Here is a 24,650-nt window from a genome sequence, read left to right as displayed (position 1 = left end):
ACATAAATATATCAGCTCCCCGGTAATTAATAGAGAGCAACCAGAGATACTCTTATAATACAGAGGAATCAAGCATTTTTAGGCTTATCTGGAAGACTGAAAGGGGACAGAAAGGCAGGACACAAAACTGCCCCCAAAGCCTTTGAAATACCTGCATTGGGACCTTAGAAGGAATACCCAAGTAGTATATCAATTGCATGTTTAATTGGAATTTTAGGGAAAAATACTTTAACATTTACAAGAACAACAAGAGACCCAGCTCAGTGGTCACCTTTTCTGGGTCCTTTCCCTGATCTGAATTAAGGAACTCCTATCAGTGTTCCCAGACAATAGCCATTCAGTCTCTACCACGGCCATTATGACTGCTTTGTGATGATCTGTTTGGGTACTAGCCACCAACCAATGTTAGTGCCTAGCCCCAGTGTCCACGTCTTAGATGTGTTTGTTTTTTCAGACCCGACACCACAGCAAGAATTTAATAGGTATTTGCTGAACTGAGTTGGCTTTTCCCCTAACCAGCAGAAAGTGCCCACTCCCCAGGGGCTGGAGCTTATAGAATAAGATATAATCAGGTATTCGTGGCTTACACTAGGCAGCTTGTCTCTGCTTCCTTCAGGAAAAAAAAAAGGTGAGAGCCCTAGTTCCCTAAAGTGCACACACATCACTGGCATCCTCCAACCCAAGCACAACTTCTTACAGAGGAAAAAACCCCCACAAAAAACACACCTAATACCTGTCACTAATTACTGAGTACTTAGTATGTGCTGAGTATTATGCTAAGTACTTAATATACATATCCTCACAACAATTACCTAAGAGTTAAAGATAAAGAAAAGGAAGTTCTGAAAAGTTAAACCATCTGCCAAGGCCAAGGAGCGAGTAAATTGTATGAACTGATATTATCTCAGATTTTACACTCCCATGCCCATGCTTTTAAGGCTGGAACGAATGACTGGGATCAGCCACTTACACTTTAGGGTGAATTAGCTTAGGTAGCTTTGCTTTCCTAATTCTTAGTTGAATTGAACTGAATAAATGGGAGGTGGGTGGGAGAAAAAGTGCTGAAAGACTTGGGGCCCTGCACAAATGGTAGAGAAGGGTCATCCGGAATTTGGGTAGTCAGAGGGCAAGGTAATTAGAATTAAGTCTGGGGGAAAGAAAAGAGGTGCTAGGAAAGAGTCAGAGGGGACAGTGCCATAGAAAAGGGTTGCACTGGGGAAAGAGACATGCATATAAGGGACACATGTATAAGAGACCAATGGTGTTGGTCATTTACAACATGAACAGGCCATCAGCTAAGGAGAAACTAAGCCAGTGGTTGTTAGTAGCGGCAGAAGAAAGATGCAAGGCTCCAAGACAACCTCTTGGCTTCCAGATTCATAAGCCCAGGCTGCATCTCTCTGGATGACTTAGTATTTCTTTATATATATATATATATATATTTTTTTTTTTTTTAGGAACTGAGTGCTTTGCCTAATGACACAGTCTGGATTTTAAGATATTCACTTTAGGTCTATTCAGTGTCTCTTTTGGCATGTTTCATTTCCTATATATTAGCTTTGCCCTGAGAAGTGTGTGCTGTAATAAATTTTTCACTGTCCCTTAAGCACTAGTGAGTCTACCTCTATCCTTGGCAACTGAGAGTGTGAGATGAAGGTTATCTGCTGGAGATAAAGAAACAAGAGGCTGTTAACTTGTTTGTGATCTTCACTAGGTTATAACCTTCTATGGAACTAGAGGACTGGTTCTTTTCACTGTGGTAATTCCCATGCCTAGAATAGGATAGGGGGTGGATGGATGGAGGGAGGGAGGCATGGTTAAAGGGATGGAGGGAGGGATGGAAGGACAGGATGGACAATGTATAGACATCATTAACAGAGGCAAGGACTGAACCACAAGCTCTTTAGTAATGGCTTTGGAAATAAACATAGCTTGTTCCAAATCTGAACCTGCCACCAGCTAGTTACATGATCCCTCTAAAGACTCAGTTTCCTCAGGTGTAAAGTTAGGATAGGACTAGTAAGTCCTCATAAAACCATGGGGGAAAATTGAGCAAAATAATGTATGTAAAGTGATGAACACAGTGCCTGGTGTATCGTAAGCTCCCCCACATGGAAGCTGTTAGGGAAAGCCTACCTTGCTCAAAGATGGCCTGTGAAAGTTAGCAAGGATGTGGGGACAAGATGCCCTGTACCTTATCTGTACCCTGAGTTGGAATTTACTTCTTTCCTTCACTTTTTAAAAAAATTTTCTACCTTCTCTTTCCTTCCTCTCCCACAAGTATTTGAGGAGACAACTGGTTAGGAATAACATTATTTATACAAGCTTCCTGACTCAAAGGCTTTTCTGACCATAAGGACACAGCTGCTCATTTCCAAGACTCACACCTCCCTTGCACATGGGCTTGACTTTCTTCAATCATATCATATAGGATATTAACTTTTTAGGAATATTTGGACCCTATTTTTCCTGCTCCCACTTCATAATCCCATTACCGTTCTTAGAAAAAACACACCTTATTGGATTGGAATGTTCCAACATCTAATACCTTTGGTAGGTGTGGTGGAATCCATGAGAACCAGCTTCTCTGCTTCTTGTTCCAGAGCCACCTAAGAAACCCGGCTTGAAGCTAGGTTCTACCTATACCCTCCCCTTTGCTCTGCTCCTACGCTAGCTGGTTAAGAAAGTTTAGGAATAAACTGTAATGACTATAAAATAAATAGGAAAGCTGTCTTATACTATACGGTTTCCTGCACAGGGATCTAAGAGGGATGGAAGACTCCTATTTTTTTTTTTTTTGAGTGTCTATTACATGAGGTAGGACCTGGCTGAGTGTTTTACACATGTGATCATCTTTACAACCCCCGTTTGTGGTTTGGACAATGATCTTGGTTTTACAGTTAAGGACAAGCCAGGCTTAGAGAGGTTAAAGTAGCCAGCCTAGTGGCACAAAGCAAATGAGGAGGGCAACATCTGCCTGATCTCAAAACCTATGATTTCTCCCTTATTCCAGGCAGTCTTCCTCTTCCTGGTGGGGACTACTGAGTTTTGGCATCATCAAGTTTCCTTTTGGTTCTTATCCGGAAGTCAAGTTCCCTTGTTACCAAGATTCCTATTAGGAAAAATGTGGTGTCTGATTTAAAAAAATTATGCTAAGAAGATCATGAGCTACCTCTCCCAGAGGTATGTATGCCACCAAAGCAAAGCATGGCTTTGGTATGTAACACCATTACTGATAGTTGATTAAGTGTCAGATTTGATGCAACCAGGATAGAAGGCCCTTTTTGGCTCTTAGAATCACTTGAGGATCTACCTCTGGCCAGCCAGGAAGGCAGTTATGTCCACCCACTCAGGACCCAGGGCAACAGCTGGGAGTTACAGAGAATACACCACATTCAGCTGTTCTAGAATGGAGCCTATGGCCTGTGTCCATGTCTGTCTAGGCCTCAAGGATAGTCACTCCACAAGTGAAATAAAAAGCTCCATGAGAAAGCAATGAGCATCTGGTGGGTCTGGGAGCTCCGTTAATCCAATGATGATCATTCTAAGCTTCAATGTGTCACTAACACAAATACAGAAATTCCTTGAAGCCCCAGTAAAGATAATTAGACAAAATGATGAGGAAAAAAAGGAATGGTAAAGACAGGTTTGAGGGAAGAACAATGATTCACCACAGGAAAGTTGGCTGGGCTCTGCTCTGTGACAGATTTTTCTGTAACCATGGCAGATAACCTAACTGCCTGACCTTGGGCTGGTGCCATGACAAGAATAATGTTTTCAGAAGGATGAACCGTTTCTCAACTGTATCCCCCAGGTTATTGGGCACAATTCAGGGCATTCTTTCTCAGTCCTTCATTTTTATGTTGCTTAAATATCTCTTTTTCTCTATCTCTTTCTTAAGTCTTGTTCCCACTTCTTTTTTTCCAAATTTAAGGAACCTAGTAACATAGCAGATTTCTAACACTAAGGTCACAGAAAAGCTCTCCATCTCAAATTGCACATGAGGTCTTTGTTCAGTTTCCAAAGAAGCCATCAGGTACAGTTAGGTAGCAATAATTCTCATTTCAAGTGTTGGCCAAATTATTGCTTGCCCTTAAATTATTACTTCAGGCTTTAGAAACACTGGTTTATAAGAAAAGGCAAAAAAAAAAAAAAGTGAAAAAGATTTACTTTGGGAGTTTCCACTCTACTGCTGTTGATTGATTTGTAAGCTGGAAGGTTTGTGAACTGTGAAACTCCAATGTTTCATCACCATATCTACAACAAGGAGCTATCAGGTGGTGATATTTCCATCCTCATGGACTAACACGCAACAGGATCGATGACTGGTTCAGATACGTCAGCTCTTGGAGCAGTGAAGACTGAGGGAGGATGTTTAGTTTAATGACTATCTTTAGAAGGGCAACACTTAAAAGTAGCCATGATAAGAAATATGCAATGGCTTCTTCAGGACCATTCCCCAAACTCTGCTTCAGGGAACAAAGTGGGTATTTTCATCACTGTATCCTCAGCACAATGCCCAGTGCAAAATAGGCATTCAATAAATTTGTTTAATGGAGGTTGAATGAAGAGAAATTCTAGTTATCTTAAAGGGCACTATAAAATTCTAAACCGAAAGATGCAGAATATTTTCTATTCTTTTACACATGGACAAGCACCACTGAAATATTTTTAAAACGTTCCTCATTTCAGTGTTCCACCATCCTTGCTGCCTGAGTGTGCTTGACTACATTTTTCTTACAGAAATCTAAGTCTTGTTCCCTATAGACTTCTCATGGCTCCTTAATTTATAGTTAAGGCCAGTTCCTTTTTTTTGACTAACAGAGATGCTTTATCTTCAAACTTAAATTTGACTGAAGGTATTTTCCTAATAGAATTAACTTTTTTGTTCTTGGAAAGCTTCAGTTCTGTGGATAATTATCATTACCTTCAAAGGATCACATAATGTGAGAGCTGGAAGGACCTTCCCCTCATTTCTTCCTTCATGGTACCCTTGCCTGGGGCTCTATCCTCCTGCCAGGTGGACAAGCTGAGTCCACACCACACTGGGCTGATTGTGGGAGCACAGAAAATGTTAACATACCCCAGGCAAGAGGACATTATTACTCTCAGGGAAAATGTGATGGTGTGGATCACACAGAGCACACTATTTGTGACTCTACAGGAGAAAAAGTGCAGGTGCCGATCATAAAATACAAGCTAGCCACGGTTAGCACTTCCGTTCTGTTGGGTGAGCAGCCAGTGATTTCTCCAAGCACATCTGACTATTTTGCTCTCCCTGTGTAACTCCCTTCAATGGCTCTCCTCTGCCTCTAGGACATAAAGTCCAAACAATTTAACCTAGCCTATTGGGCTATCCTGAATCTGGCCCCTGCCTGCCCTCCAATACCAGCTTCCACTCTTGCCTTTCCTTCCTGTTCATGCCTTCCTTCAGCCTGCAACATCTCTCTTCTCTCATCTTTGTCTTAGGCAACTCCTACTTATACCTTACCATTCAACACAGGCATCACCTCCTCCAGGAAGCCTTCCCTCGGCCTCATGCTCCCACAGAACCCTGTGCTTGCCTCATTCACAGCAGTTACTGTTTTGCAATCTTCCTCCTCCACTAACCGGTCACAGATTTTGTCTCCTAGTTATCTCTGAGGGCCAAATACAAGCAGACTGTTGGACCTGAAGATGCCTAGCACACTGTCATTTTTTACTAAATTGAGATATAAAACATTTTCTGCCCTTTTTTTTTTTTGGTGCAGAAGGTTAACTTCAATCAGTGGTCTGTATAAGGACTTTCCCAGAGTCCAGGCAGTACTATGTGGTGTGAGGGGCCGACCAATTAGAGAGATGTTAAGAAACCAAGAAAGCTTCCCTTTCAGGACTTAATTGAAAGGATTTCCCTAAAACTGATGTTTTTATCTTTTTAGAACGAGTCATTTGTGCTTTCAGGTGACATGACGGGATGGTAGATTCGATCCCAGATTCATGCAATGACTAAATCTACGCACGCAAAACAGTTTCTAATACCATCAAAGCTCATTTCACGGAAGTTGGAGGTTGACAGGTGATGTGTAACCATGGAAAGGGCTCTCTTCATAAATGGAGATTGAAGCCCTGAGGCGAACAGCCATGTGACGTTTATCCTTGTTGATGTCAAAATGCTGCTGGGAATGATTCTGATCACTGGGCCAACACATTCCTGGGAAGAGAAGTAACCGAGGCTGCCATTGGGCCAATCAGGTCCAATAGTTAAGAAACAGGTCTTGGCAGGTTCCTCCGTTGTAACTTGTCCAACAGTGGAAGAAAAGAGAGAGATGGTGTAATTATGCATCTGGAGTTACCAAGGAGGATGACGACAGTAATAGCATTAACTCTCCAAAGGTGCCTGAATATGGCCTCCAAATCTGGACTCAATTTCTGTGGAGCTTTGGTGTGCTTTTGCTTTAAGTGCTTACAAGTTGGTATGGACAGAGCCAAAAGGCAGCATATGGAAACTTTGGGAACACAGCAGAAGATAAACCAATATTTGGAGAGCATGTTGAAACAGTAACCCTTAAAACAAGCTGTCAAAGGGGAAGGTGCCTGCAAAACTTTGAAAGCTCCATCAAATAAATTAAAGCATGGTTGTGTAAAAAGGCAATACCTTCTGCTCTAGCCATTTTCGGCCAATATAAAAGAAAATTAGAAATTGGAAATCATTTGCGGCTAGTACGCATGGATTTTGTTAGTGTATAATAAAATAGGCATTCTGAAGTTTGCTTTTAAAGAGGAGGCTCTGTGACCTTTAAGACGTTTTTCTTAACTCTCTCGTCTCAAACAGGGATTCTCAAACTTCTTTTACAGTTCTTGTTGGTTTGAGGAGCCACCCTAGGTCTGAGAAAAGAGACTGGGGTTGGGGCGAGGGGCAGAAACCAAGTCCTGTTCCTGGAATTATGGGCTTTCCCCCCCTTTACTGTTTATCTATTCTGTACCACTCAGCTGTTCTCTGTTGCACAGAAATAAAAGTTTAGTTTAAAAAGTATGTTAGAACAAAGCTGCAGAAATTGCCTGGAATTTCCTTCATTTTCAGCCATCTGGCTTTCATTGCTTACTTCTTTCCCCTCCTCCACATACGTTTACCAAATCTTTTCAACACACACTGGCCAAGCTATCAAATGCTTATAATTAATAACAGTCATGCTCTTTTTTTTTTTTTTAAAAGGTAGTGCTTTCTGGCTTTCCTTGGGCTGTTCATGTCATTGCTAGTATAAACCAGGGAGATGGTCAGTAAAACTTAATTATTAAGACTTAGTTGAATAAGTGAGAAAATCTAATCAAATTTAAGTCCTGAATACAAAAAAATGATGTTTTATTTCAAACTAAAAGTATTTCTTGCCAAGAAATGAAAGAGAAGAAAAAGAGAATTTTTCTGAGTTCCCACTATGATCCTATTTTAGAGATGAAGAATCTGAGGATCCAAAAAGGTATATAAGCTCTTAAAGGTCATGTAGCTAAACCTAACAGAGCAGTATCTGAACACAGGTTGGAATCTATCTGCTGGTTTTTATTTTGGTGGTCTCAGGGATGGGAAAGATTTTTAGGACATATTATTAAGTGAAAAATCAAGTTGCCAAGTCATATATATATTTATAATATGATCCAAAGGGAAGAAAATCTCATGTATTTGTTCATGTTCATATATGTATATATATTCATAGAAAAGGGTCTGGAAAGGTATGTACCAAATCACTAACATGGTTATCTCTGGGGAGAAGAAGGTTCTGGAACTGTAGAGCATGGTGTGAAAAGGGGATATATGTCGTTCTTCTTTGATTACTTCTGCTATGCTTGATTTTTTTTTTTTTAAGATTTTATTTATTTATTTGAGACAGAGAGAATGAGATACAGAGAGCATGAGAGGGAGGAGGGTCAGAGGGAGAAGCAGACTCCCCGCCGAGCAGGGAGCCCGATGCGGGACTCGATCCAGGGACTCCAGGATCATGACCTGAGCCGAAGGCAGTCGCTTAACCAACTGAGCCACCCAGGCGCCCTGCTGTGCTTGACTTTTAAAGAATGAGAATATTCATGTAGAACAACTTGCATAATTATAATACTCAGAAAGCTTTCTTATTGGGAAAAAGAGGCCAACCTGTTTCCTAATGACTGATTTTAGTTCCTTTTTGGACATTTTTCCCTTAAAGTGGCCTAACCCACCCAGGAAGGTGAGCAGGGTAGAGGGGCTTCTAGACACCAATTACTCAGATGGTGGTAAAGGTAACTAAAATAATTTTTCTTCCTTGTAATTATATAGCCTCTTGCTATCAACGTTGATGCAATATTCTCATTGTCAGCTCACGAATAAAAATGGTCCTAACTTCTTTTCACCAACTTTAGGCAAGGTTGTTAAGGGAGATATACTACTTTCCATCTCTCCCGACAAACTCCTCCCTGGGTAATGCTAACAAGTCACTCAACCTCCATTATGTCCACTCTCTCCTCTATTACAGCTTGCCCTCTTACTCTTATTTTGGGGAGACTTTGCTATCCGTGGCTGCTAACATAAAGGATTACTTTTCCTAAGTCTATTTATGTCTTGAATTGGTATTTAAAGCCTTACAGTTATAGAAGGGACTCTAATAATGGCACTTTCAGCATCATCTGGTGGGTGGAAGAGAGGGGATAGGTGGATGGACAGCAGAGATAGCACTGGTGTCTTCCCAGCTATCATTAATACTCGGATGTAAATATTACTCCTTATACATTTGGTCCTGTCCGTTATGCCCATGTATTCAATAAACACTTAATAAGCCCCTGCATTGTGTCAAACATTATGCCAGGTGCTAGCTCCACAGAGAGGAGGATTTGGACATAGAGCTGATAGCGAGGGCTTTAAAAGATAGTCCTCGTCAATAGGTAACTACTATTTTTTTAAAACGCCCTAGAAATGGAGGCAGACCACGCTCATGCACACATGCGAGCGAACGCGCCCACGCGCACACACACACACACAAATTGAAACAATCAGAATACCTCCAGCTTGAAAATACCCTTGTTGCTGTGGATAGCTGGGTGGGAGACCATATCTATCTAAACCTGGAGAAAGTTGGAACACGTGCTTGTGATACCAGCCTTGCCATCCACACAGAGTAAATCAGGAGAAGGTACATTTAATCTCGGCAAGACAGCCCAGATGGGACATGCCCTCTAGGCCTATGGCATTCTTCATGGGATCGGACAACCCTGACCACACATGAAAGAAAAAGTGGCTCCCTGACAACTGCCTGGGAAAGCTCCTGCTCTTAACCAGTGGCCACCTCTCAGAGACGTATACCCAGTTACCAAGACTAGAAACATCATTTCTGTTTGTCCCAGAGAAAATGCTATGGCGTTTTGAACACATGGACATCAGCACAGACCAAAAGCCCATCAGAGGACTCCCTAAAATGTGCAGGGAACAGTCATCCGTGCACAGTAAAAATTGTGAATTAGGGGCGCCTGGGTGGCTCAGTCATTAAGCGTCTGCCTTCGGCTCAGGTCATGATCTCAGGGTCCTGGGATCGAGCCCTGCATCAGGCTCCCTGCTCAACGGGAAGCCTCCTTCTCCCTCTCCCACTCCCCCTGCTTGTGTTCCCTCTCTCGCTGTCTCTCTCTCTCTGTCAAATAAATAAATAAAATCTTTAAAAAAAAAAAAAGAATTGTGAATTAAAGATTTAAATTACTCGCCACCTTCTAGAAGGTGCTTGGGAAAACCACAGTCTCTTATGTCCCTACCAAACCCATTTTCTCTTCCGTGTACATCTTACACCTACTTTCCGAATGAGTGATGGTTTTCTCCTGACATCATACTGAAATATCTCACAGGAGATGCACCTCCATACGTCTCTCACTTTTAAGAAGAAAATCTGACTTTGGCTCTTTAACACCAGATGAAGAGAATGAGTCATCTCAGGCCACTGTATGTTGGCCCTCTCTGTTGTTTTAATTAGCATCAGTCTACAAACACTCAGCTGTGGATGGTTGGTTCAAGAAACCCCGGCTGTGCCCTGTAAGAGCGGTCTTGCCTGTCAATCTGACGATTGGCTGGTGGGAGATCAAAGCACTGAGTTTATCTGGAGCAAATGCAATAAGTTAAGCCTAACAAGAGTCCTTGTCTGGGAGTCAATATAAAGGTCGTAGAGTAAATTAAGCTCATCTAATTTAACTGGGCTGAGTACTTTGAGGATGGGAAGTAACACCTTGTGTCCTATTCCTTCTGCTGCCCGGGAAGAATTGGATTTAGTGGCTGTAAATCCGACAAGATCTTCAGCTGGTCCCGGGTGCTGACTCCTCAGCCCATCACAGCATTTGGATGTCATTACAACCCCGGGATGTGGTTAGACACTTAGGCTTGTTTTTAAAATCACGGTAAATAAGCGGAACGGAAATGACATCAATTATCAGCCACAGCAGTAGCTGTCCAGTTCGTCTGCCTATAGACTAACAAAGAGTCATGGGATATTTGAGCAGGATGTGGTGACCTCAGATACAGCCTGTTCGTTTTGCAGATGTGGAAACAGAAAGGGCAGCCATCTTGCCCAATGCCACACAGCTGGTGGGTGACAAAGCTCGGAGGAGAACTGCTGGACCTCCTAGCCAAGGACCTTACAGGCTGTCCATGCCAAAACCACTCCGCTTTTTCCGATTTGGGGAGAAAGAATGTAGTCAAACCGAAGGGGTTAGTATCCCTTGCCTGGACAATTAGGCTTGCCCAACTGGAGAACGGTGAGGTTAGGTTGGAGATGTGGGACCAGGTCAAACAGGGATAGGAAAGAGGCTTCTTGGGATTCTACGCACTGGATCTAGTTTTTTCTGGGTCTAGCCCTTGACTCTATTCTACTGGCCACTGTTCTCTGGGTGGAGTGCTTCTCCAAGCAATGGCTGGCTGCTTTTCTGGATGCTATGGAGATGGCCCCGGTAGTTCTCCTCCCTTCTGCATCGGAAAGGGGACGCCAGGCCCACCATTCAGATCAATCTATGGGACATCTCTGTGACCAGCAGAAATGCCCTGATCTGGCTTATAGTCTGTACCCTTTAAGTTCCAAAGGAAGGGTATTTTGCTGACTGAGAAATAAGACAAGCCGCATCTGCAAAATACTGTCTGTTCTGCTTATTTACTGTGATTTTAAAAACAAGCCTAACTGACTTTGCCTAATGCATTGCTTCTTCCATGTTACTTCGCAGAAAGAGAAGAACTATCGTTCAGAAACAGCATTCCCTTTCGTATCTAGGATATGACCTTATCTTATAACAGTCTTCATCCCATCCGCAGACTTGAAAGTCTGGCTCTGGTTCTTGAACATCTCCCTTTGAAACCAGAATCATCGATAAGATGGTTTAGCTTCCACAGAGATTTGTTCCAAAGAAGTCTCTGCAGGCAAGTCTCTCAAGACACCATAAAATTGTGTGGACTAAAGCAGTGATTGGATTGATTTGCTAAGACTCAAGGTTGGGTAAAAAAGAGACCCAGGCAGGACCGAACAATGAAATGCTCTAATTGATTTTATGCATGTGGAATGACACACATACACTCCAGAGCATGCTATAATGAATCTGCATGCTGTGTGCATACAGATTTCACAGTGGATCCATTATACCACCCAGTCACTCCAGCTTCTTATGCCCTGCAACCCATGAGCCAATCCATTACTATGGTGTGAGGGCTTGGGACCCAGGCTAAAATTGGCAGAGACCCTGAAGCCTGTGGTTGCTTCACGTTCCCTTCAGGAGGCAGCAGCAGTGCGGCACGTGCACGTTCCAGTCATGCCACAGGGCTCATTTCAGTGCACAGAGCCTTCTGGACCCTGAGGATGACCACGGGGCTGGAATTCCAAAGCCCTGGTTTCAATTAAATTTAAGTGGATTTGACTAAAAGTTTGAACTGATGCTAATTGGTTTTCAAAACACTGGGTTTTGAACAATAAGCGTTCTGGTCTTGCCCACAGACAGAGGCACCCCACTCTGAACACACTCCTGGGTAGCAGGGCAGGCACGGCGCCCCTTACCTGGCCGGGCAGGGATCCAAACTGCAGGACTTGAGGAGCCGTGGGGGCCGGCGGCTGGTCACACACAGGTTCTCATCAGCAGGCTCCCGCGTCTGTTTGTTCAGGCAGCTCACCACAGCCTCCTGGACACCTGCGTACAAATCACACTGTCAGGCCAGAGTGGGCGTGTGTGGGGTGATGAAGTGTAGACAAGGCAGCTGGTGGGAGGCCTCTGTGATTGGTAGGGCTCTTGCTGCATGTCAGAGATTGCAGCATGAAGCCCGGGGCTGCCCATCTTGTCAGGCATCGCTCCATCAGGGAGAAAGTACTCGTGAGCTAGTGCCTCTGTGAAGGTGCCCCTGGAGGAGGGCAACTTCCCTCATGGGAGAGCTTGCACCAGTACTGATGAAACGCTTTAAGAAAATGCCACCAAAGTCACAGAGCTGCCAAAGCTGAGATGTGATAATTTAATGCAGGAGGAGAGCAGGGTGACAAATAAAAAAAAAAAAAGTCCCAGAGACCTTTACATGTTATGTTTTAATCAACAGGTGATTGTTGTATTTGGAAGGGAGGTCAAGAGCTACGTTTTAACATCCAATATCTTGTAAACTGCTGTTCTCTTGGGGCCTCGCAATGGGGACGCCAATCTTTGTTGGTTTCCTTTTGATTCTAGTTCATTTCTTTAGTGACCTGGGCAGCTTTGGAAATTGGAACAAAGGAAGAGAACAAGGTGTTCAATGACTATCCATGAAACACAATCTTCTCTACATCCAAGGGAAACAATGTTCCCCCTGACACTTGCATGTCTCAGATACAGAGCTAGGAAAACAGGAGTTTGAGCAGTGACTGTGGTACAGGATTACTGGCAAGTCTTTCCAGGTGGTGTGCAGGACCCCTTATGGAAACCTTCATGGAGCAAGGAAACATTTAGCTGGGTATAGTAATGACCGGACATTTCCTTCTGGTGCCCACAGTCATAGTGAGAGTCAAAATCCACGGGTTCAAGAAGAAGAAGAAGATAGCAGGAGGGGAAGAATGAAGGGGGGGAAATCGGAGGGGTAGACGAACCATGAGAGACGATGGACTCTGAAAAACAAACTGAGGGTTCTAGAGGGGAGGGGGATGGGAGGATGGGTTAGCCTGGTGGTGAGTATTGAGGAGGGCACGTTCTGCATGGAGCACTGGGTGTTATGCACAAACAATGAATCATGGAACACTACATCTAAAACTAATGATGTAATGTATGGGGATTAACAACAATAAAAAAATAAAAATAAATAAACATTACCTAACAATTACCAAAAAAAAAATATTCATAAAGATAAGTTATAGTTGTGAAAAAATAGAACCTTTTTACATGTATGAGTATTAGGAAAGGTTAGATAAATTTAATTTTATTTCAGTATTAATTACTTATTAGGACATTGTGAAATATGATTCTAACATATTTGATTCAATTATATGGAAAAAGCAAGATACAATTTGCTTTAAATTGTTTAAAAAGCAAAAGTAATAGGGAAAAAAAATGATGAAAGCATGGCAAAATACAAGTAGTCTTCCCTGGAATTTATAAAATACATTTCCATATTTAAAAAAAAAAATCCACGGGTTGTACATTATGAGCCAGGTGCCAATGCTGAGGGCGTGACACGCACCATGCAATTCTCTCAACAGTTCCATGAGGTAAGCACTATTTTTATATCATTTTACAGAAGAAGGAGACTGAGGCTTAGAAAGGTGGAGGTCATGTAGTTGATACACGGTGACGCAGTGCCTTAGCACTGAAGGTTTTAATGGCAGCGCTCACATTTAAAAATATGAAGAGGCTGCTTATATTTGCTGGAGATCTTTGGGAATAACCTAGAAATTTGCCTGGGATCATTTCATCAAAGTCAGTATAAGGACGAGGCGAGACAGGACATTCTTGATATTCCGCTTTCAGTCATACATAGCTGTGTATATAAAGATACGTGCATCTAAATATATCTATCTGGAGCTAAATATTTGTATGTGGTTTTGGCAAAGTATGTGACAACACACATAATTAGTCCAAAAATAAATATACATTCTCTTGTTCTTATTTCTGTCTTGGTTTATCAATTAGTACCTAATATAGTACAACTGCCCCGCTCTTAGCCCTGCTGCTTCCCTCCTCCCATCTACTCCATGTTTCTCCAAGGAGTTATCACTCCAGTCGACAGCCTAATGCTTTGTAAGGTGATGTGACACTGACTGAGGTCACTAAGCAAGACCACCATTTCAAAAGTGACATTATAAAGATTTTATTTATTCATGAGAGACAGAGAGAGAGGCAGAGGCAGAGGGAGAAGCAGGCTCCCTGTGGAGCAGGGAGCCCAAGTGGGGACTCAATCCCAGGACCCTGGGATCATGACTGGAGCCAAAGGCAGACACTTCACTGACTGAGCCACCCAGGCACCCTAAAAAGTGACCTTTTAAAGCCAGAATCTCAATCACCTTTATTTCTTCCCAGAAGTCTGATGAATCAAACATTAAAAAAAAAAATCGGTCACAGTATTTACCTTGAGGCCATGGATGTAAATTTTCTTTTTTCTAACCTTTTTATGAGCTTCAAAATTTAAATATATCGTGGCCAGTTCAAGGTGGAGCATTTGCGATTTATACTAGACATTCAAGCTACTCCTTTGTATTCTGTAATGCTGGTGACAGGGTGTTTCTCTCTTGGTTGCAGCTGGGATGAGCCATTTGAAATTTATGGTATGATGATATAGGAAAACATTTTACAAGAAATTGTTGAAATCATCATTGACACTTCCCTCTGGAATAGTCTGGCATTATTAAGGTAATGACGACAAAGTGCTGGATGAAGCGAACTCTTCCATACAGAATCTAGAGCTGTGGTTATATTAGAAATTAAGTTTTTGATTCATTTGCCTACCTGGTAATATTCAAGAGATTGTAAATGTTGCTCTAAAATAAAGTATATATATATTTTTTCAGCTACTGAACACTATGAAATTGAGTCGACGACGTCAGCTGGAAGTGATCATAGGTCTTGTTACCTGCCCTACTTGAAAGTGCTTCAGGTGTGGGCATGTGTGAAGGAGGTGCTCTGTTTCTACTTTGTGAATCCCTTGCTCATAGAACTTAGGTCCTTCTAAGACTGCAAAGAACAAGTGTCGCAAGGGCTAAAGTTTCTAGAAGGATGTCAGTATAGTCCTCTCTTAGATACGTGGGACACAAATTTATATTACCCCAAACCAATAAATCCCAGCTCAAGAGAAAAATCACCTCTGAGGTGGTTAAGTGCCAAGATTAAGCAGCATTCCAGAGTTACTAAATTTGACTCTAACATATTAATACTAGGCTTCTGACACCGTGTTAAATGGCCATTGCCATAGGGGCCGGTTGCCTAGGCATTCTTAGGTGGGGCCTGGGGTGCTGAGGTAAACTCAGGACAGAGCTCTGTCATAATTAAGGAGTATCTGGGACCAGCCCTGTGGTCAACACACAATACATTTTTGGGGCATGATGAACAAAATGCCTCAAGGGCAGGGCATTCTAAGCATAGTGCTGTTTAGGCCAGGGGAGGTGGAAGAGGGATGCCTGGGGGAAGGCGTGTGGAGGGAGGGAGCTGGGGAGTGTGGGAAGTTGCAGGAGGGAGGGCATGTGAAGACCTCACCTGTGAGGTCACAGCATACTTGGCCCAGCAGAGCGGGGCCAGGATGTGAGAAGTTAGCTCATCCAGTGTGTGCCCTTTCCAAGAAGGCTAGTATATGCACTTAGAAGGACATTTTAAAACAACACAGAACACGTTTAAGTACAGTACTTCACGATTTTGAGTTTTCCTTTTTTTTTTTAATGATTTTTTAAAAAATTTATTTATTTGACAGAGAGAGAGAGAGAGAGCACAAGCAGGGGGAGCAGCAGAGGGAGAGGGAGAAGCAAGGTCTCTGCTGAGCAGGGAGCCTGGCGTGGGGCTCGATCCTAGGACCCTGGGATCATGATCTGAGCCGAAGGCAGATGCTTAACCGAATGAGCCACCCAGGTGCCCCAAGTTTTCCTTTCTTGACAGAAGCAAAGGAGAGAGGACTGACTCATAAGGAAGGGGAGTGGCAGGTAAAGACTTCCCCTTTCATTCTTGCCAAAGTAAATTTCAAGTTTTCCCTCAGCTCTATTTTAATGTTGATTTTACCATCTAGGAGTTCAACATAATAAAGCTGTTCAGGTTCAAAGCCACTCTCCTTGACCACACCTATGAGCTCACATACGGGAAATTCAAATATAACAAGGAGATGATAGTGGGACGCGGGACACATATCTGAGCAGGTTAGGCTCAATCTTTGAGAAAATGGGATTTTCAGTGTTTATATCTGCCAGAATAGCATAATTGTTACATGATATTTGATGACAGCTTGGGGAAACAGCCACCAACTGTAGCCTAAATTACTAACTAGTTCCTTCTGGTTGCTACCTCTGCTAGGTGAAAGGTTACTTCTGTGTCTATCCAGTTTCTGCTCTTGAGATAGGGAAGACAATGAAATTAGCCCGACCAGCCTTACGACCCAAAATTGATTTAAAATCTGTTAATCCTCCATGTTTTTGGTTGGTTTCAGCAAGAATGATTAAAATATATATATAACAGTGTGGGTTATATTTTGGTGAAAAGATCAAAGTTGATAATACAATGTTACTGCCAAACACTGACTTCAAAACGTACATGTCCCATAGAGTGAAATGATTTTTTAGTGCATATGGGTATCATATGGACCATATAACCCAAGCATATTTTCACCACTTTGGAATTTTCAACTCTAACATTTTAGGTGTAAATATATTACCTTGGCACAGTTACCTAAGTGTAGGTAAGTGTGCACAGTTGTTGACAGTTAAAGACATAAGACATTTCAGTAACTTTACCCTGCCTTGGATGTAAAGGATGTACAGTTTATGTTATACAAAGACGCTCAGTTCCTACAGGCAGAGATCAATTGTATATCAAACATCCAAATCTTATTTCCCAATCAGTTATCTTCTAAAAACATTTGAAATTAAAAACATTCCACAGGCTCTCTACACTTTGAGTTTTATACCCCTGGTTGATCAGCAGAATGGTTAGACTCTTTAAAGATAAAGGTATCTGGTTATTGATTATTCCATGGCTGTGTCTAGTTTTTCCATCTGATCATAGAGTTCCAGGCTTGACTTGTAACTGAGAATCATAAGTGAGAGACCACAAGCTTTTTTTTTTTTTTTTCCCGAAGCACATGATTTTAGACTAGAGATAATGATCGTTCCATTCAGGTGATCATGGAAATTGGGGATAAACCCACACCACCTGAACTCTTGAGTCACTCATTATATTGGAAAAGAGGCCACTGTGGCAATTGGCTGTGGTCTTTCCACTGGATTTCTCAGCTCCTGCCCGGGCTCAGAGATCACCGAAACTTATTTTACACTTCTTCCCTCGTCAGCACGGAAGAAAAGATCTCCTCAGTGTGTGTGGAGCACCCCTTTAGAACAGAGATTAGCCGAGTTCCAGGAAACTCTTCCAGAATCAGATGGAAAATTTTCAGTTTTAAAAATAACAGGGCCCTCCATTAAAACACTTAAGAATTTCACGGTTTGAAACTGGAAGACGCAGAAACAAACAAGAACCTCAAGGTCAAAACTATTAAATGCTCGCTAAAAGATCTGATGGAGAAAATGGATTCTTTGCTCCTATGTACGTGTTCCCCTATTCATTCCTTTTCAGCTGTATGTGAACATTTTGGGCACATGTACTCGTACATTCTCAATAATGACCAAAGACGCCTTTTTAAAAGTTTCCAAAATGTCATGGTTTAGAAAAGAGTTTTGGAAAATATTTTTTTTATACTGGCTGAGAAACTTCACTGGCAATGCAGAACCTTAATGTGCCAAAAGGGGTTTACTGATAGCCAGGGAGAGGGCGCTGGCAGGAAATTAGCCAGCATTTCCTCACCTATCAGAATCTCTCTTGGGAGCAGACGTGGGAGGCTGTGGCATTATGAATCCGATGTATTTTCTATAGTGTGAGAGAGATCGTAATCTTGAAGAATTCATTGTTGACTTAAATGCCTTCCTCTCCCCCCGCCCCCAAAATCCCATTATAACACCTGAAGTAATGGCTGAATCTGTTGTTACCATTGTGGAATATCCCTAAAGAACCAGGTTAATACACGTGGACACATTTAACATTAAGTAATATCCGTAAGGGGCAAGCGTCAGGAATTCTCTAATGCTTAGAGAAGTGTGATGTGCTGGAAAGACTCTAGATAGAGAAATAGATCAATAGCAAGCCTCATCCCAGCTGTCACTCACTAGCTGTGTGATTTCAAGTCACTCAGCTTCTCTGCATCTTTGTTTTCTCATCTGTAAAATGGCGGTGGGGTCAGACTTTAAAGTCCTTTCTGGTTCCAGGTAACCACGGTGTTAATTGCCCTTTTTATACCCTTTGCCCTTTATAAAGAGATACTGCTTCAGGAAATCAGCTGAGTAAATCAGGGGGACTCTAACCTATTCTGGGGAAGAGCAGAATGTTTTGTCCTCTTGGGCCTTGGTCCATACCACATGCGCTGAAGCAAGGACATAGATAAATAAAACTGAATGTTGAGAGCCTTGCCAGGTCAGCGTCAACCGTGTTTCTAAGTCAGAAACACTGGGATATATTGCAAAACATCAGGATGACAACTGAAAGTCAAAGCATGAGCTGTGCTGGCCACTTGCAGCTGACAGGCTGGGCGCTACTCAAGCCCAAGGAGAAATACATCTGTGTTTCATCCAGTATGCTTTACATTTAGAAGGGCTTCCTCCCGCCCTCCCCCTGCTTATCATTCCTGGACTAGCGGCCGTCACGTGACACAGTCTCCTGCAGGGAGAGAGGATAAAGAAAAAGGACAAGAAGACGGTGGGGCTCTGGGCCAGAGTTCCCCTTCTTACCTCCTCCACATGACTCGGAGCACTTGGTGAAGCCCTCATATTCCCAGTCATAGAGCTCGTCAAAATCCTGCAGGCCACCCAAGAGGCCATCTGTCTCTTCTGGGTTCAACGCAGGCACTTCCCCGTGGCATGGTCCTGCATAACACGCACGCTGGGATGCTGGCTTGGGCCCTTCACATTCGTCAACAGGCAGGTCAGCCACGGACTGAGAGAAAGACAGGAGCACCTGGCACCTCACCATTCGCACCTGGGTCCCCACACCACAGGTAACCGTGCAGGCCGACCAGGCTTCGGGGATGAACCTGCAGTCGGCAAGCAAACAAGAGGACAGGATGAGGAGCCCCAGGCACGAGACCATGGGGGCTGCGGAGGGCGGCATCCCACCTGTCCCCATGGCCCAGTGCTGTCCTGGGATGCGCTCAGGGCTCTGCCACCTTGTCCTGCGATGGGTGCTTCAGTTTAGTTCATGAGCTCATTTGCCACGGTTTCTGGGTTGGTGTTTTGGTGTCATATGAACTCCCAGCTGGAAGCCACATTCCAGCGACAGACCACCTGCTTTCTCCCGGCCTTGCACCCACAGTGCTAGCTCTTCAGAGCAGGGAATCAGTGGTTTCTTCTCTCTCTCTTTAAATCCCAGCACTTGTGCCTTCTGCAAGACGCTGGTTATTCTTATAGCAGACTAATACTGATCCTAAAAACTATCACAAATAAGCCCTTGGAGATATTTAAGGAGTGGTTTTTTTTTTTTTTTGGTCTGGCTCTCATATTCTGTAACTTTCTTTTGCTTTTCGGCTCAATGTGCTTCCCAAGATTTATTTATATATAGAAAGGGGTTCTTTTTTGTAAGGTTCCAAGAATGGAGTGAAGTCTTGTTCCTCACACATTCTTTGAATTAGTCTGGACTACAATTCTTTTTATATCATAGAGAAAAGCCATGCTACAAATTTAAATCCACAGATGTGTCACAGTAAACGAGAGATTCTGCATTCGTACAAGTTTGTTCAACAGCCCCCTCTCCCCCACCCCCTGAGAGAAGCCACACTAATGAGAATTTGGTTTTTCTCTGAGTTTCTCTATAATGTAGGACAATATCCAAATTCCAAAAAAAGACTTTCCCTCCCACCAATCAACAACGGCCATGACTGCAATGACCTTGAGAGGGACCTAGGGAAAAAAGCCCAGAGGGAACCACTAACATTTTCAAAAAGTTAGTATAATAATCTGGAAAAAGAACTTTGGAATAAGAAGTTTTTATTTTTCCACGATCCTACGGCTTTCTCAGAGGGTCGTGCTGTGGAGGCATGCAAACCTGGTCCCCTAACCTTGACTTTGGCAGAAAACGAAAGAACTGATAAGAAGATTATAGCATTAAATCCTAGCAAGTGCAAATGGTTCAGATCTAGTTTAAGGAAATAGAAATTCTAGCAGGAAACCAATCCAAATTTTCAAATTGGAAGGATCATAACAAAGATGTTTCCTGGGCCTGAGCCGGGGCTGTGCATGGAGCTGGCCAGGACAGCCAGACTCCCCCGACCCCCAACAGCTCATGCTGTCTGAGCCATGAAGAGCCATCCCCTAGGAGAGAATGAAGGTCACATACAACCCTGTCAGGAAGGTGGATGAGGGAGGAAGAGCCATCCAGAATTATTCCCAAGAAATTCTCATCACAATGTTACTTCCCTCTTTTGTCTTTAATGCTTGATCTATCTTCCGGCACCCAGAGAACATGGGGGGAGAACAGTACCCTAAAAAATTAAAACGTCTACTTCTCATTAAATAATGCTACCTGTAGGAGCTTTTTATAAAAATAAAACCCGGCTCTGCAATCAAACTAATTGTAACCCTCTTATTTACACATTCACATATATCTGTCTGGCTCCTGGAACAAGAATTACGACAAATACACAAACACCGAGTGTTACAACCCAGGTGTAGACATAAAGGAAAATGCAAACTAAACAATTTTGTATGTAAGAAAAACCCAAAAGCAAATGAAAGGTCCGCCAACCTTGACAATAGTGTGTGAATAACGTTTCTTATTTAATAATGTGGTGAATTTTATTTTCAAATAAAAAACTGACAGGATCTCAAAAAGCACCGCACCCTATTGGCTTTTCCTATGCTGGAAGAATTATTGTTCTGTCACCTCTAACAGCCATCTTCAGAGACCATTACAAGACAACAAGGATCAGCTAGCTTTTTGGGTAAAGGGCCAGATAGAAAATATTTTAGAGTTTGTGGGCCCTGTTTGTGGGTCTTTGTTGTTGCAACAATTCAACTCTGTCAACATGCTGTGAACACAGTCATAGACAATATGTCAGCAAATGGGTGTGGCTGTGTGCCAAGAAAACTTTATTTATAAAAACTAGAGGGAGGGTGGTAGTAGAAAGGTCTGAATTTGGCCTGTCAGCTGTAGTTTCCCAACTCCTGCTATAGGACCTTGAGTGGAGATACCAAACACACCAAGATTCATAAATGATCTTCAAACTCATTTTAAGTCTTAGTTCCCATCTTTTCCATATATATAAGTTTCTAAGAGTGGCAAGCAGTTAAATTGATGTATGTTTTATCTTCCAAAGTGAGGCCCAGATGAAAATCTAGAATATAAATGATCCACAAACCAAACCCTCAGCTCTCCTTGCCTAGCATGTCAATCACTTTGCATTTGGTCTCATTCCAGGACCAGGAAGATATATCAAAAGCACACAAAGTAGAAAGGGCACATTACTGGAGCCTCATGAACTCACTGCAATGCTTGATTCTTGTTTACTTTGAAGCAGCATTTCAATGAAAATAAATGTGTGTGTGTGTGTGTGTGTGGGCACACACACGTGCATTTGTCTTTTTTATTATCTGGACCTTTAGGGTTAATAGCAAAAACAATAAACATCAATTTTAGGTCTCCCAAGTGAAAGTCTTATCAAATGTCAAATAGCCTTTCTGGCTTATCTCCCAATCCACTATCCTCAGGTCTTCATCAAGTTCACACCAATTAAAAATGATTTGGCTTTTAAGCAATGCTGTCTTTTGGCAGTCATCTTAATTTCTCTAGTGCATATACTGTATGATATAATATATTCTCTCTTGTTGAAGGCAGGAGATCCTATTTCAAAAGAAAAATATCTATTAGAGCAAATGGCCAAGTGAATAATAATTGTTTTTCATACGAAACTTTCCCCCACATCCCTAGATCTCCCAACTCTGTGTTTACTATCTTGAGCTTTCTGGCCACAAGTGGGAAGAAGCAAGGTCAGTTAGAGGGCAGGCAACTGAGCTAGGACGTCTCAGTGTAAGGCTTAGGAGTCTCGGTTTGACTAGTACTTGCTGAGCTAGAATCCTTAAAGTGGGACCTTTAAAATGGAGTCAGTAGGTTTTTTTTTTTTTTTTTTTACATCATTTTGATGTACAAATGTTTCAGTGAAAAGCTCCTACTATTGAAGTTTAATTTGGGTACTTTTAAAGTTCTTTTTGTTAGCAGCACTGTTGGGGGATGAATGCAGAATGACTGGATAAGTGAGTTCTTTCAGAGAAGGGCTCCAACTTCAGAGAAGACCGATAGCATTTCTGTATGTAGTCTTCCCATCTCCAGGAAATTAAAAAAGAAACCTGGCAAATAGATGATTTATGCTTCTGTCTGGTCTTCAATTTGCAAGCTTAATTGTTTATTTCATGAACAAAAAGCTTATCCTTTCATTGGAGTTATTACCATAGTCCCTTTTATGAAACAGAAAACAGTGATAATCAAATTCACTTATAAAATCCCAACGTGGTTTAGTTTATATGTGGCTATTATGAAGTCAGAAGCACAGACCAAAATAATAAGAACAATCACTTTATTAATATAGTACTAAACAGAAACCATTCACTCTTGGTTAATTAATCTCGTGTCACTGCAGATCTTAGCCAGAGTTTGGCTCCAGTTTTAGGCACACATGGTCTATAACTAAGTTGTTTTTTGTTTTCTTTTAAGTAGGCTCCATGCCCAATGTGGGGCTTGAACTCACAACCCCGAGATCAAGAGTCACGTGCTCTCCCGACTGAGCCAGCCAGCCTCCCCTAAGATTTTTAGCTTTATCTTTTCTACTCTTATTTTCCTCTCCTTTCTCATATACATGTTTGTTCATTTAAAAAATCATTGGGATTATTCAAAAGAATAACTTTATAGGGGTGTTATTGTAATGCTCTTACCAGCCTCACCTCAGTCTCTAGTTTTAAAACGCAAACTAAAACTTGCAGGTAATCACATGAGAAATACTCAGGGGCACCTGGGTGGCTCAGTCAGTTAAGCATCAGCCTTTGGCTCAGGTCACAATCCCAGAATCCCAGGATCGAGCCCCATATTGGGCTCTCCACTCAGTGGGGAGTCTGCTTCTCCCTCTGAACCTCCTCCCTCTTGTGCTCGCTCTCTCTCTCAAATAAATAAATAAAATCTTTAAAAAAACTTTTTTAAATTTTATTTTGTTATGTCACCATACATCAGTAATTTTTGATGTAGTGATCCACGATTCATTGTTTTCATATAACACCCAGTGCTCCAAATTCTTAATTTTGATTTAGTTTTCGATCTTATTAAATTTCAGCTAGATGTCAGATAGGTTTTGTGGATTTCTTTGCCCTCTTTTTTTTAGTGTATGCTTGGGTATGAGAGTGGTGGCAGGATCTCAGGGTGAGGAGAGAGGAGGGAATGAACTGAATAGTGGAGGGGAAATGATAAAAGGCTTTAAGATGCACCTAGGAGGTTAGTGGGCGCCCTGTCAAGTGCCTCCTTCCTAGTTACTGCAATCGTGCATTGACTGTGAGCTATTTTACCACTTTGCCCACAGAAATGCAGATTAATTGTATCTAGTGGAATGCAATTGCTGTCCTGTGGACAGACCCATTTTGCATCTACTTGTAAATCCATTCCAGCATCTTATTTGCCTAAATATGTATGGTTCTTTGAAATTTCCTTTGAATTGGTCGGAACATCTTCCTGATACTCTCATTAATTAATGAGGTAGACAAAATCTTGGACAGATGTTCATTTTAGAAATGCAGGAGAATCATGGCTTTTCCCCTTCTAAAATTTTATCATTCAACTAGTGGCCACAGAAGGATCTGGAAAATAGTATATTAGAAAAATAAAAATACTGTATAAGTAATTCTACCCCACATTAACCAGAGAGTCTTTTACATAAATATATCATTTGGGGGCAAAAAAAGTCACCATACTTTATTGGTAATGATGCTGTTTTTCTACATTGCCTCCTCTATTTTGAATGCAATCTTCTTTTCTCTGTTCTTTTTCTTTAGTTTTGAAAAGTTGGTTCTCCTCCTGGTTCTGAGGAACCTTGAAACATTAATGGAGTAAAATCTTTAGGAGAAGGTGGTTTCCTAAACCAAAGCTAGGCATTTTGGCATCTGAACTGAAGAGGCATTTAGAAACCTGAGCAAAAGAAATTGCTGTTGGGTGGGACAGAAACTTGGAAAATGGAACAGGAGACACCTTTCATCTGTCTCAATTATACATGAGATCAAAGACCTCATGTAAACTTTAGTTATTTAGTGTCTCACAATAAAGTAAAAGATTTTTTCAAAACCCTCCAAAATAAGTCAAAAAACAAAAACCTGCGGGGGGCGGAGCAAGATGGCGGAGGAGTAGGAGACCTGGATTTCGTCTCCTCTCAGGAATTCAGCTGGATAGGGATCAAACCATTCTGAACACCTACAAACTCAACAGGA

At 42.1% G+C, this 24,650-nt stretch overlaps 1 protein-coding gene across 1 annotated transcript in view; it reads right to left on the bottom strand.

Moving 5' to 3' along the window:
- Positions 1 to 24,650, bottom strand: part of ADAMTSL1 (ADAMTS like 1) — a 659,580-nt gene that overhangs the window by 64,398 nt on the left and 570,532 nt on the right. Inside the window, exons 13-15 of the mRNA XM_081804071.1 lie at positions 20,053 to 20,093; positions 18,930 to 19,381; positions 12,012 to 12,141 (exon numbers count right to left, since the gene is read on the bottom strand). Of these exons, the coding sequence (XP_081660197.1) occupies positions 12,012 to 12,141; positions 18,930 to 19,381; positions 20,053 to 20,093 (623 nt within the window). The remainder of the gene's footprint in view (positions 1 to 12,011; positions 12,142 to 18,929; positions 19,382 to 20,052; positions 20,094 to 24,650) is intronic.

The sequence above is a fragment of the Leptonychotes weddellii genome, chromosome 14 (assembly GCF_054177405.1).
Source record: "Leptonychotes weddellii isolate Sample4059 chromosome 14, ASM5417740v2, whole genome shotgun sequence".
In the NCBI taxonomy this organism is placed as follows: domain Eukaryota; kingdom Metazoa; phylum Chordata; class Mammalia; order Carnivora; family Phocidae; genus Leptonychotes; species Leptonychotes weddellii.
The sequence above is the reverse complement of the archived record's forward strand: the minus strand, read 5'-3'. Positions and strand labels throughout refer to the sequence as shown.